This window comes from Suncus etruscus, chromosome 1, assembly GCF_024139225.1.
Source record: "Suncus etruscus isolate mSunEtr1 chromosome 1, mSunEtr1.pri.cur, whole genome shotgun sequence".
In the NCBI taxonomy this organism is placed as follows: domain Eukaryota; kingdom Metazoa; phylum Chordata; class Mammalia; order Eulipotyphla; family Soricidae; genus Suncus; species Suncus etruscus.
The window spans coordinates 77443020-77456983 of record NC_064848.1 but is presented as its reverse complement, the minus strand read 5'-3'; the positions used below and the strand labels follow the sequence as shown (position 1 = coordinate 77456983).

At 36.3% G+C, this 13964-nt stretch overlaps 1 protein-coding gene across 3 annotated transcripts in view; it reads right to left on the bottom strand.

Annotated features, from left to right (window-relative positions):
• Positions 1–13964, bottom strand: part of SLC44A1 (solute carrier family 44 member 1) — a 226376-nt gene that overhangs the window by 99972 nt on the left and 112440 nt on the right. For all 3 annotated transcript variants that reach the window (XM_049770819.1, XM_049770831.1, XM_049770826.1), the window contains 3 exons: positions 7136–7305; positions 5181–5270; positions 1463–1602 (listed from right to left, as the gene is read on the bottom strand). In XM_049770819.1, coding sequence (XP_049626776.1) covers positions 1463–1602; positions 5181–5270; positions 7136–7305 — 400 coding nt within the window. The remainder of the gene's footprint in view (positions 1–1462; positions 1603–5180; positions 5271–7135; positions 7306–13964) is intronic.

The window sequence follows — 13964 nt, the reverse complement described above, 5'->3', positions numbered from 1 at the left end:
CACAGGGGACCATATGGGACGCCGGGATTTGAACCGATGACCTTCTGCATGAAAGGTAAATGCCTTACCTCCATGCTATCTCTCCGGCCCCGGAAAAAAAACTATTTTATAATTATCTATAACAATAGATACCTTAGTATTGTAACTGAATGACCAAAACTTTCTGCAACTTGGTTTCCTATTTTGCCCTATCCCATTCTCAAAACTCAGAAGAGACATAGGGTTAAGAAAGCAGGAATAGGGGACCGGAGAGATAGCATGGAGGTAAGGCGCTTGCCTTGCGTGCAGAAGGTCGGTGGTTCAAATCCCGGCATCCCATATGGTCCCCTGAGCCTGCCAGGGGCGATTTCTGAGCACAGAGCCAGGAGTAACCCCTGAGCGGTGCCAAGTGTGACCCAAAAGCCAAACCAAACCAAGAAGAAGCAAAACAAAACAAAACAAGAAAGCAGGAATAAAAAAATAAAAGGGGGGGGGCGGAGAGATAGCATAAAGGTAAGGCATTTGCCTTTCATGCAGAAGGTCATTGGTTCGAATCCCGGCATCCCATATCCCATTCCACAAGCCTGCCAGGAGCGATTTCTGAGTGTAAAGCCAGGAGTAACCCCTGAACACTGCCAGGCGTGACCCAAAAATCCAAAAAAAAATGAAAGCAGGAATAGCCTTGTTGCTTAGAGAATGTGTTCATCCTCTTCTTGGTCATTTTTGCTATTCTATGTGGCCTTGATTAGACCAAGACCATTCAATTGTATAATACTGTATTGAAGATCAATCAAACAGCACAATTATGCAAACCTCTGTACTGATAACAACCCCAGACCCCTGACCAGACAATGCAGGTCAGAAGGTACTACTCACTCCACAACAGAGCCTTCACTGACCTACAGTTACCTTTGTCCTCATTACCATACTAAAATAAACCCCTAATGATGTGTCTCTGTCATTTCCTATACATGTAATAGATGACTAGTGTATGTTTCTTGTATATTCATCAATTGAGCATATATATACCTTTTCCTCTCATACAGATGCATTCATTTTATTGAAAACCTACTAATTCTAGACAGCCTCTTAAATCACTGTAACTCTACTGGGCATAAAACCAGATCCCCACTCCCTCTTCTTGAAGGTTACTCTAGCCTGTGCCAATTAAAGGAAGGTGGATCTAAACTAAACTTAGGTTGCTTTTTTGCTAATGAAACTAACTCACTTTTTCTCTGTAGTCTTTCTCTGTAGCTTTCTGGACAATGTTAGCAAATAATAAGGTAACTATTATGTCAATAGCACCCTAGAATTAGGGAAGCTTTTGGATAACTTTTTAGTGTGTTATACGTGGTGGGTAAGAGATTTTATTTGATGGGAGATCAGGATTATGAATACAGCAGCGAGAGGTTAGTTTTTGCTCCATAAAGTCTCCTGTAAACAAGAACATTAATCTGGGATATCCCACATAGCCAGAACTCACTGTGAACACTGTTGCTGAGATGGCATAAATAAGGAGGGCCCGGAGATTGTCTTCAGCTATTTGAAGTTGTTCAGGAATAACTGTCTCTTTGGGAGACCTTCTTTGCTTTGCATACAGCCACCAAAGCACACCTGTGCCACCTGGAGACCAAAAGAAAAGGAGGTGGCAACAATTAGCACAAGGTTATGTAACCTGAATCCTAAATTGTCCTATGTGTCATTTTGAAAATAAATCTGCAACAATTCAACTGGTCAGGAGGTGCAGGGCTCCAACCTTGTATCAGCAAAAGATGCACACTAATTATTTCACAAATATCTTTCTAATCAGGCACTTATGAATGTTTCAGTTATAAAATAGACTTCCTTTAACTAAGTATTAATTGACTCTAAAGCCAACAGGGAGTCAGCAGATACAAATCCCCTTGAGAAGAACTGTTGATAAAGATAGTCTTTGTGTTCAAGCTTGGGGGTGAAGCAAGTCAGAATCACAGAGGTGAGCAATGAGGCTCAGGAAGGCAAAGCTTTCTCTTGCATTCATTACAGTAAGCCCAGGTACTACCACTGACAGTCATGCAGCTGATGACATTACAAATCATTTGAATGAATGAAGATCAAAAGGGTTGGCAGGAGCCAAGACAGAAATCTCTGGTATCTTGATTCTATTGGTACTAGAGATAGGAGCTTTTAGTTTTCATCATGACTCAGATTCCATGGACTAGATTGAAAAGGAGGCAAATCTGACCCCATATAAGAAAGCCACTTTGAAAATTTTGATTCAATACATTCATTAAACATCCTGAGTGCAAAGGATCTAATAGTAGATTTAGGAATGAGCGAAGAACAGTAAATAAATTCCCACCTCAACCTTCATGAAGCTTATGTACAGTAACGTAGCAAAAGCACAATCTATTCAATCTAAGAAAATAAGTTACCCAAAGGCTGAAGAAATAGCACAGGGGAAAAGATTGTGTCTTGGATGCCACCATGCAGACAACCTCTGATCAAGTATCTGGCATTGTGTATGATCTTTCTGCAATGCCAGAGCAAGAACCAGGAAGGGTAAGCAGTGCTGGAACTGGGTAAGCTCTGCAGTATTACATAAAATGTATAAGAAAAACACCACCGCTGAGCTGATAGTTCAACAAAAAGCCTGGAAGAAAACAATCAACACACTTTAAGGAAAGGATTGTTCTAAGATGCTGAAGTGAAAGGAACACACTGTGAACTTCAATAATGAATGAGCAAGGAAGGAAGCACTAAGAGACATAAGCAGAAGGCCAGCTGGGGACCAGATCATATTGTTGATATGTAATAAGGTAACATAGATGCAGAATAGAGGTGAGTGAGCAAGATAAATTGCCTGAGAGAAACTGAAGTAAAATCTAAGTCAACCCAACCAAAACCAGCACTCAAATATTAAGAGTGAATGAGGCAAAGGAAAATTCCATTTTCTACTGGTTGACATATACTGAATATGAACTATGATTCTATTAAGGAGGCATAAACAAATAAAAGCAAATCTCTGAAAAAATATTTCAGTGAATGGGAAACCCACTTTTGAAATATTGAAGGTACCATAAAGGTGTTTAGAAAATCGCTTAAGGGAATAAGACACATTTTCACAAAAATGAGTATCACATTATGATAGTCACTAAGAAAGAAAGGCAAATACAGTAAAATAATGAAAGGATACAGGAGATATCATTTATGATGGGCATGGAAATTATTATGCTGAGTGAAATAAGTCAGATACAAAAAAACTGGCTGACCAGTTTTCTCAACCTAATTTGTTGAAGAGGTTTTCATTGCTTCACTTCATATATTTTTTTCCATTATCAAAAATTAACTGACAATATACCCAAATGTCTGTCTCTGAATTTAATTCTCTTCCACTGATCTGAGGGTTTATTCTTATTCCAGTACCAAGCAATTTTAATTACTACCACTTTGTAATATAGTTTGAAGTTGAGGAAAGTGATATCTCCTATCTTCTTTTTTAGCTGAGGATTGCTTTGGCTATCTGAGGACCATGGGGAGTGGACAGTGTTATTATTTCATATAAATTTCAGGAGCATATGATCTATTCTTTGAAAAAAATGTCCTTAGTATCCATAGAGAAATTGCAGCCTATCAATATAATAAGCAATACTCCATTCTAATAATGTTAGTCCTGAGAGCAATTTTTATGCTATTCTTTTTTTTTTTTTGGTTTTTGGGTCACACCCAGCAGTGCTCAGGGGTTACTCCTGGCTGTTTGCTCAAAAATAGCTCCTGGCAGGCACGAGGGACCATATGGGACACCGGGATTCAAATCAACACCTTTGGTCCTGGATCGGCTGCTTGCAAAGCAAATGCCGCTGTGCTATCCGGACCCATTTTAAAAAAATTTTTAATTTTTAATTTTAATTTTAATTTTAATTTTGGGACCTCATCCACTGAAGTTCTGGGGACCATACATAGTGCCAGGGATCAAACCTAGGTACAAGTCAACAGTGTACAAGTCAACTGTCTTAATCACTGCCTTATCTTCCAGCAGGAGAATTTTTTAAAAAGGCAATAACAGAAAATCCATGTTTTCTTTCTAACAATAAAACTAATACAGAAAATAAAACAATGTCAAAAGAATATGATTAATAGAATTCACACACATAATCCTGTCAGAAACATTTTACAATAGTTTAGAAGTTCAACATCTTAAGATAGTTGATGCAAATCTTTAGAAAGTACAGAATAAATAGAAAGGGTCGTTAATTTGAAAGGCAGAGAACTCTTAGAAAAAATAAGAGAAAATCTAAAAGCAAAAAGCATAGAGCTGGGAGTGGCAGTATAGGCAGTAGGGAGGGTGTTTGCTTTAAATTTGGCCACCAGATTTGGTCCCTGACACCACATCTAGCCCCAGAGTCTACCAGGAGTGACCTCTGAGTGCAGAATCAGAAGTAAGCTCTGAGAACTACCAAATGTCATCCCAAACTAAAAAAAGAAAGGACGGGTAGCAAGAAGCAAAAAGAGATCCGATTCCATTTCTTTTCCTCTTGGACTCTTCCTCCCAAACTGGTTGTGACAGAAAATTGTTGGCCCTTTACTTGGTGGGTAGGGAGAACTGCGCCACACCTGACAATGCTCAGCACTTACTCTGTGCTCAATGATCAATCATGGTGGTGCTCAGGGGACCATATGTTCTGCTGGGCATCTAACTAACTTCAGCTGCATACAAATTAAGTTCTTTATCCATAGGTCTATCTCTTCAGCTCAGCCCATTTTGAAAAATATAAAGATAAAACTTTTTTTTGCTTACTTGCTCTTTTATTTTTCATTTTATTTACTTATTTATTTGGTTCATGGGCCACACCAGCAGCACTCAGGGATTACTCCTGACTCTGCACTCAGATATCGCTCCTGGCAGGCTAGGGGGATCATATGGGATGCAGGGAATCAAACTTGGGTCTGTCCCAGGTCGGCCATGTGGAAAGCAAATGCCCTACCACTGTGCTATTGCTTCAGCTCTACTTGCTCTTTTAATCTAAATGCCACTAATCTTGCCTTTTTAATTTTTTTTTGCTAGGCTTCCACCAAACTAACTTCAATATAATCTACTTTACCAAACATTTTAGTTTATTTTATATATTTAGATAAAATGTGTTTAAAATGATCAGTTATTCTAAACTGAAGAGTGTTAAAACTTCTACGGAAAAAAAAAAAAGATTAAATAAACAGCTTACCAAGTGAACCCAAAATGACCAGGATTGTTAAGATCCACACAAGTATTCTTGATATATACCTGATTATCACCATCAAAATCATGGAGAGAACTGCAGGGAAGATAGAGAGAGAAAACAATGGAAGATTACTTGAAAACATTGGAAAATAAGAATGCTCTTTGCATTGTTTTTTTCCCAAAGGAAAATAATTCCTTGCTATTGACAATCTAATGACCCCGATTTAGGTAAGAAGGGAATGGGCTATGTTTGCGCTTTGATTTTGATACTTGTGCCATTTGAATAGCATCACTAGAAACCAAAGGCACCGAATAGTGGGCTGATTAATGGCATAAAAAAAAAAAAAAAACATGCAATGGACCTGATGACTCGAAAACAGTACAAAACTGTTGTGGATTCACCATGGGAAGACGGTGAGACTTACATGCAAATTTACATGCCAAAACATGGAGTGTGTAAACAATGACATGTTATGCTGGTGACAAGACGAATTAGAACACATAGACAGATTAGAAAAACAGGTGCTACACTTCTCAGACCTCTAAAGATTTCGGGACCAACTTCTCAATCATTTGTCAATAAACTAGATGGCATTTTATCTTTTTCTCATTTCTCCTCTAAAGTTAAGGGATAGCTTAATCCTAAGGACTAATATCCCCCAAGTCTTTCCAGATCAAAAGTCTCCTGGCCTCAGTTTCTAGCTGCAGTTAGTTCTGACACAGAAGCTTTATTAAAGAAGTAAAACTTACTATGTCTACTCCTCTACTCACCTCAAGCTAAAATAGAAGGGAAATTCACTTTTAAAATAATAATTTGTTCCTTTTAAAAAAATATACCAGGGCTCATTTAACAAACAATGAACCAATCTTTTGAGTCTCAAAAATAAAAACTTTTGAAAGAAAATAGAATTCCAAAGCTTAATAGCATTAGTAACCCTATGTTTAAGGTTTGGATTAGGACTGGGAGGAAGTTAATATAACCAATTATTCCAGAAACAAATGGTTTTTAGATAAAACTATACTGAGTCAAGTCTCTTCAAAACAGTTGAAAAGACAAAAATATGGTTGGGACCTATGAGACAAAGTAACATTATTAAGTTACTCACTTTTGCAATAATTATAAAGAAAGCAAAACCAGATAAAAGCATTTCACATATTACAGAAACAGCTTTTTATAAGGACACCATTATTTCAACTAAGTGACGTACTACCTAAGCAAAAAGAAAATTCTTTTATGACAAGATGGAAATATAGCTATTTTGTTCTCAATTATTATTAAATTTTGTTGAAGGCATAAACACTAATTTGTATCTTGAACATTTATTTGGCTCCAAACAGTTTAGTGTTTCAAATAAAATGATCTATAAATTCTGAAATGACTACATCTATAGTTTTAAGGATAGTACAGAAATTTATATCTTGAAAGTAACATCTTTACTTAATTTTGTATCTATTTATTGACCAGAAAATTCAATGGCTAACAAGTGGAGATTTTATGTTTTCAGCAATATGGTGATTTTTATTTAATACCAATGAAAATATTTACATATTTCAAAAGTAATTACTGAAATCTGCATTTTGATAGAAATCTATTTTAAAACCTATTTGGTCACTTATAAGCAAATAAATCTTGTGAAACCATAAACACAGTGATATTGGTTCATTTTTTAATAATCTTGTATTCATATTTAAAGTTATTATAAACTTAGTAAACAAATTTTGGGAAAACACCAATTATTTCCAATGAGAAAAAGAAGGGAAATGAGTTTCAGATAACTATATATACATATTTTTGATATGTATATATTTATAATATATATTATCTGAAACAATTATTTTGGCAATGGGAAGTTAAAACAGTTTACAAGTATCCCCAACTCTATCATATTTTGGTTAAAAAGACAGAACAGTCTTCTACTGCAGTACTATGCAATAGCTAATAATGAGAAAAACAATTACCTAGTGATAATAAGCAAAGTCCCAATATAATTTCTTTGCTGGTCATTACTCCACTAATCAGCCTGTGTAAGACACTATTGTCACTGACAAAGGTGATCAGGGCCTCTGCAAACTTGGCATAGCAGGAAATGTTCACAGGAGCACAGCGATGGAAGTATGGAATAGGTGCACTGGTGACACAAGAAAAAAAAAATCAGAAAAAAAATTACTCCTACTTAATATAAATGCCACATCAAACACACAAATGAAAGGTGAACACGATGAATACACTCCACCCTCCACACATCATATGGAGCTAAGAACTGTGTGCTTAATGCCATGAAGATGACAGTCATGAGTAGTGATGCAAATCTTACCACAAGCCTTATCAAAGAGGGTGGAGTACATGTTCCAACAGCAGACATTACCCTCCCCTTCTGAAAGGAATCACACGCACATATGTACACACACACACAACATACAAAACTACCAAGAGCAAAACCAGACATGTAACTCCTCAGCCTCCATGTCTATCAATCAACAGAGAGATGACCAGATTTACATATATTTTATTGAACTGAAAATAATTTTTTGCCATAAGCTACTTAAAAATAAAATGCACACATGCTTTTGCTGGAAATGTGCCACCATTAATAAAACAGTTCTTTTATCAGTATGATATATAAAAAAACCCTTAGATTAAGAAAGGTGTTTAGGGCACAAGCTCAATAGCTCATATAAATTAATCATGCCAAGACATCAACATACAGCATAATATGCAGCTACTTAAAATGAAAATTATGAACACTAATGTATGGAAACACTGATGATGTATAATAAAGGAGGGAAACCAAAACTTTATATCTAATGTGATGATTATATTGCCATATAAAAGATATATACATAGAATAATAGAAAAAAAAACAAAGTATAGACAGGTGAAAGTTAGGGAAGAGTTTCTGGACTATTTTCTTTTTTATATATAATAATTATGAATTATTTGTATATAAATAAAGAAGTAATCATTTATATCAAACTTGTCTTGACAGCAAGGTTTTCCTGGGAAGGACAAACACTGTATGCAAAATGTAAGGTCAGTCTTTCCTTTCTTTTTTTTTTTTTTTTTTTTTGTTTTTTGGGCCACACCTGGCAGTGCTCAGGGGTTACTCCTGGCTGTCTGCTCAGAAATAGCTCCTGGCAGGCACAGGGGACCATATGGGACACGGGGATTCGAACCAACCACCTTAGGTCCTGGATCGGCTGCTTGCAAGGCAAACATCACTGTGCTATCTCTTGGGCCCAGTCTTTCCTTTCTAACCAATCAAATTTTAGACAAGGATCTTATGTCTAGGCTCCCAATTATGATCTGGATTCTAAGGGAGCTGACATGAGCATCTCTGAATACATGTACACTTCTGTACAAGTGAGAAAAAGCCATTACTAACTATATTCCATATCTGGTGTTATTTGTAGTACTAAAGGCACAGCTTTAACATCATAATATTTTTACTGGAATATTAGTTTTACATACATGTTGGCCAAAGTAGTAATAGTGTATGGGTAATAATGGATGGATAAGCACCAAATTCCAAGATTTCTAAGAAAATCTTTGTATGAAGTAAAAGTGTGTTTCCTTCTTAAAAAATATTTATTTTCAAGTAAAAAATATCAAGTGAACTATGTAATGATTTTTCTTAAATGGTATTAAATGAGTCGCTGGGAGTGATAATAAGCAAAATCTTCCATACTGTTAAATTTTGGAGCAAGAAAAATACGTAATTTTATTAATATTCGGGGGTCATACCAGGTGGTGTTTAGAGGATATTCCTAGCTTTATGCAAAGAAGTAAAAACCCTGGCATTTCTCAGGGGACCAGAGGGATTAAACTGGAGTTGGCTATATTACCAGACCTTGACCCTGCACTATTTCTCCAGACCCCTATATAATTTTAAAGACCTAGTTTTATATTTATCTTCAGTAAATTGTATACCAAAATGATGATGGTGCATATAATATAAATATTCACTAAAAAGTATCACTTGACATACATTTGCATGGATTAGTGTTTAGATACTTCTGTACAACTGTATTTGTTTGGTACATTACATACAATAGAGGGTAGCTCATGAAAAATAACATCAAATATTTCATAGTTTGTTAGAAACTGCAGAAACAAATATAACACATATGAAAGCCTTCACCTTCTGATAAAAAATCTGTTTCAGTAATTTCATAAAAAATTAAATAGCAGAATTTTAGGGGGTGTCTGGAAGAAATTTGCAGAAGTTGAATTGGTTAAAAATATTCCAGGAAAAAAATTAAAAAGTATTAACTCCGAGTCCCTAAGACAATGGGACCAAAAAATAAAAACTCTACTAAACTGACAATTTTTGCAATTACTACTTATATTTTTTAAAATGATAACTTCAAGATACTATCTGTGCAATGTTAATGCTCTAAAGAGCTTAATTATCATTTATTTTATTGGGGGGTTGGGTCACATCTGGTTATGCTCAGGGCTTACTCCTGATTCTTTTTGTTGTTGTTTTTGTTTTTTGGGCCACACCAGTTAGCACTCTAGGGGTTACTCCTCTCCTGCACTCAGAAATCACTCCTGGCAGGCTCATGGGATGCCGAGGGTTGAACTTGGGTCGTCTGTGCACAAGGCAAATGTCTTATCCTCTGTGCTATTGCTCTGGCTCCCAAACTCCTGGTTCTGTCCTCAGATGTCACTCTGGATGATCACTGGGGAACCATCTACAAGTAACAAGGATCAAACCTAGGTTGCCTGCATACAAGGTAAATGTCTCTCTCTCTCTCTCTCTCTCTCTCTCTCTCTAATCATATTAAAACAAAAGCCTATTTCTTTATTCTTTGAAAGGAAATCCCTTTGTTTCATGATTATTTCTTCACTTATTTTATTATCCTATCATCTCTAATGTAGAATTTGTTTAACTCATTTCCCTCTAATCTTGACTACAGAATATACCCACTTGAAGAAGAACCTGCTATCTCTTTCTTCTTTTGAAATATCTAACAATTTCCTTTACTGTTGTTTCCTTTCTCCTATCAGATAACAGTAATTGAACTTTATCTATGTAGTGATGCAAATATATCTTAACAAGACATGGATGCACTTTTAGACTCAGAAAGAAATGATCATCATTTCTGAAAAAAAGGGCTGAAGTTATGCACAGTGGGTAGGACATTTGCCTTGCACGCTACCAATCTGGGTTCAATCCCCAATATCTCATATGATCTCCCAAGCCTGCCAGGAGTTGATTTCTGAGTTCAGAGCCAGTAACCCTTAAGCACCAATGGGTGTGCCCCTCCCAAGACAAACAAATAAAAACCCCACCAAACCTGGGTTCAAAGACCTAAGTGATTCTCCTAACAATACCTAGCTGCATAACAGTCCATTTCTGTCTTTCTCAGTTTCTCTATTAGCTGAAAGGACAGGTGCTGAACCTGTAGAAAGTCTTTTCAGACAATGTTAACAATAATCCTTATGTAACAGGCCCAATATATCTAGTGTTTTTGTGCTTGGGATATAATTATACTCAAATTTCAATCTTTTATTTTTTTTAAGAGAAAATGTTGCATCATGTCTGCTTTAAACTTTAAACTTTTTTCATTTCGAAGCTGGAGCAATAGTATAGCAGGCAGGGTATGTGCTTTGCATGCAGATGATGTGGGGTCGATTCCTGGCACCAGAGAGGTCTTTCTGAGTCCCCCCCAATTGTGAAACCTTAGTGCTGAGCAGGGAAAAAGCCATGGGCACCACTAAGGACGGTGCCCCGCAAAATAAAACAAAACTTCTTATTTTCAGGTTTATACTATAACTAGTAAATTGGCTAGAGTGACTTTGAGAATATGAGTAAAATCACAAGTCTCTTAGAATTCAATCTATGCCAGTTAGAAAATAACACCTGACAGAAGGTAGGCAGTTCATTCAAAGGGTCAGAGAATAAATAGGTAGTCTGGGTTCAATCCTAAACCCTGAGAAATCTGTGGAGCACTACAGGAGAATCACTCTGGGAATAGCCATTAAGCACTCCAATTGTGGCTTTCTCAATAAATAAATAGACAAATAACAAAACTGATAGCTTTAATTTTAAAGTTTGATAGCCAAAAGGGCCAAAATCTGCTGTTAGTAAGGAATGACAGAAATAGAAAATAGAAACAGAAATATGAAAGAACATATATCTGAACATAAATGAAAAAAATAAGTGGCTATTGCATTACAGTGAGAAATACTTGTTTCTTTTGTCATTTTCTTGACAAAAAAAGATCAATCATGCATTTCTAATATTTTATTTATTTATTTATTTATTTATTTATTTATTTATTTATTTATTTATGGTTTTTGGGTCACACATGGCAGCGCTCAGGGATTACTCCTGGCTCTACGCTCAGAAATCTCCCCTGGCAGGCACGGGGGACCACATGGGATGCCGGGATTCGAACCACCGTCCTGCGCGGAAGGCAGACAGACGCCTTACCTCCAGGCTATCTCTCTGGCCCCATATTTATTTATTTTTAAACGTTATTTATTTATTGATTAATTGACTGGTCGTTGGGCTATACCCAACAGAGCTCAGGGGTTACTCCTGGCTCTGCACTCAGAAATCGGCCCTGGTAGGCTGGGGGACCATATGAGTGCAGGGATTCGAACCTGGCCCCTACAGGGTTGGCCACATGCAAGGCAAACACACTATCGCTGTGATATCTCTCCGGCCCAGTTTTTAATAATTAAACTATTTTATTATATAAAAATACAAGTAATAAGAGGCAGGAATATGACTCAGTGGTAGAGTACTTGCCTTGCATATGTGAGGCCCTGGGTTCAATCCCTGGCAATGCAAAACGAAACCAAAAAACCTAAATGATCACAGCAATGAGATAGTTTCTTTTAGTTTTCCATTTAAATACCATATAATAATATAATGAACTTATGATCAACTTGCTGATTTCATATAATTCTCAGAAAATACTAAAAACCCAGTATATGAGATCACTTCTACTTTCATATCTAACCTAAGTGGCATACAACTATGCTTTTTAACTAAAAGAATAAAGAATTCTATTTGTATAAAGTTTTTCCTACCTCTTTAAATTAACAGAATATTAAATCTTTAAGAAGTCAATGTCATTTCATTAGACACCAAGGCTGTTTCACATTACTGAAATGTTGGTCAATAGAACAAAATGAATTTAAATGAATCTTTTAAAGCTTTTTAAAAAATGAGCCACTCAGAGAAAAGATGTATCTTACCTTGGCAAACATTTTGCCTTTAAGTCAAGATGTCACAGTTACTGAATTCAAGGTATGATGACAAACAATGTCCACTAGCTCTTGTTCATATACCTTACCTTAGTAAGACCGAAGTTTGCACCTCCCAATTATTTTTAAAATTTCAGGGTTTACATAGACAATTTCATATGCATTCCAACTTTAAATTTTATTTAAGAGTGAGTAACAATAAAGGAGTCTGGCTAGATCTTCACTGAATATAGAAAACAGGAAATAGGCCAAGTGAAAAATCTAATGGCACTATGTAGCTGTTTTCATGCATTTAATTTTTTTCTTTTTTCTTTCTTTCATTTCTATACTTGTTTTTAAAAAATTGTGGCAGATTCACAAAACACTGGATTCAAATTCTGATTCCCAACAACTAAATGGGTAACTTACTTAATAACATTTCTTAATTTCATATCTTTTCTTTTTTCATCTCTGAGAAAATATTCTTACAAGTTTTTTAGGTTAAATTAGACAACATAAATTAAAAATTATAGGTAGTTGGTACACAGTACAAGATTTATAAAAATTCATTTACCTTGAGTCCTAGACTGTAGTTCTAGAATAATTTCACAGGGTAACTAGTTTCCCTAATGCTTACCTGCTTAGCATTTCAGTAAAAAAAAACTTATTCGAAGTTGAATAAAACATAGCCCTTTCTAGGCATTTTTTATTTTTGGGGAGGGTTTTGGGTCACACCTGGGAGCACTCAGGGGTTACTCCTAGCTCTATGCTCAGAAATTGCGCCTGGCAGGCTCGAGGGACCATATGGGATGCAGGAATTCGAAACACCATCCTTCTGCATGCAGGGCAAATGCCCTACCTCCATGCTATCTCTCTGGCCCCCTAGGCATTTTTTAAAGTAAAGTACTCAGGAATTGTAATGAGTTGACAACTATATGGCACTACATTAGTGTTTATAAGTGGGTTGTTCTTCCAGAAAAATTAAAACAGATACTGTAGAAATGACTAGCATGCCAAGAAAAAATGGGGAAAAGATGGAGATTTTGGAGGCTGAGAGAAACAACTGTTAAAGTGAAATGCTAAGTACTTTAGTAGACTTTAAATACACATTAACTAATTTTCATTTTATTTATTTATTTTGGCTTTTGAGCCACACCCTGCAGTGCTCAGGGGTTACTCCTGGCTCTGCGCTCAGAAATTGCTACTGGCAGGCTCTGGGGAACATATGAAATGGCGGGACTTGAATCCAGGTCCGTCCCGGGTCAGCATATGCAAGGCAAATGTCCTACCGCTATGCTATCTCACCGGCCCCCCACATTAACTTTTTTAAAACAATTCCACAAGAAAGATATTCATATTCCTATCTTATATGTAAAAAACTTAATTAGCTTTTCTTTTAAAAATATTAGGGAACTAGTTCAAGTTGACAATAAAAAGCGGTAACACAAAATTCATCCCCATCTTATCTGGACACAAAGTTCAGCTCTTCATATGGGATGCCAGGATTCGAACCACCATCCTTCTGGATTCAAGGCAAACACCCTACCTCCATGCTATCTCACCAGCCCCTTCTACTTTTTTTTTTTT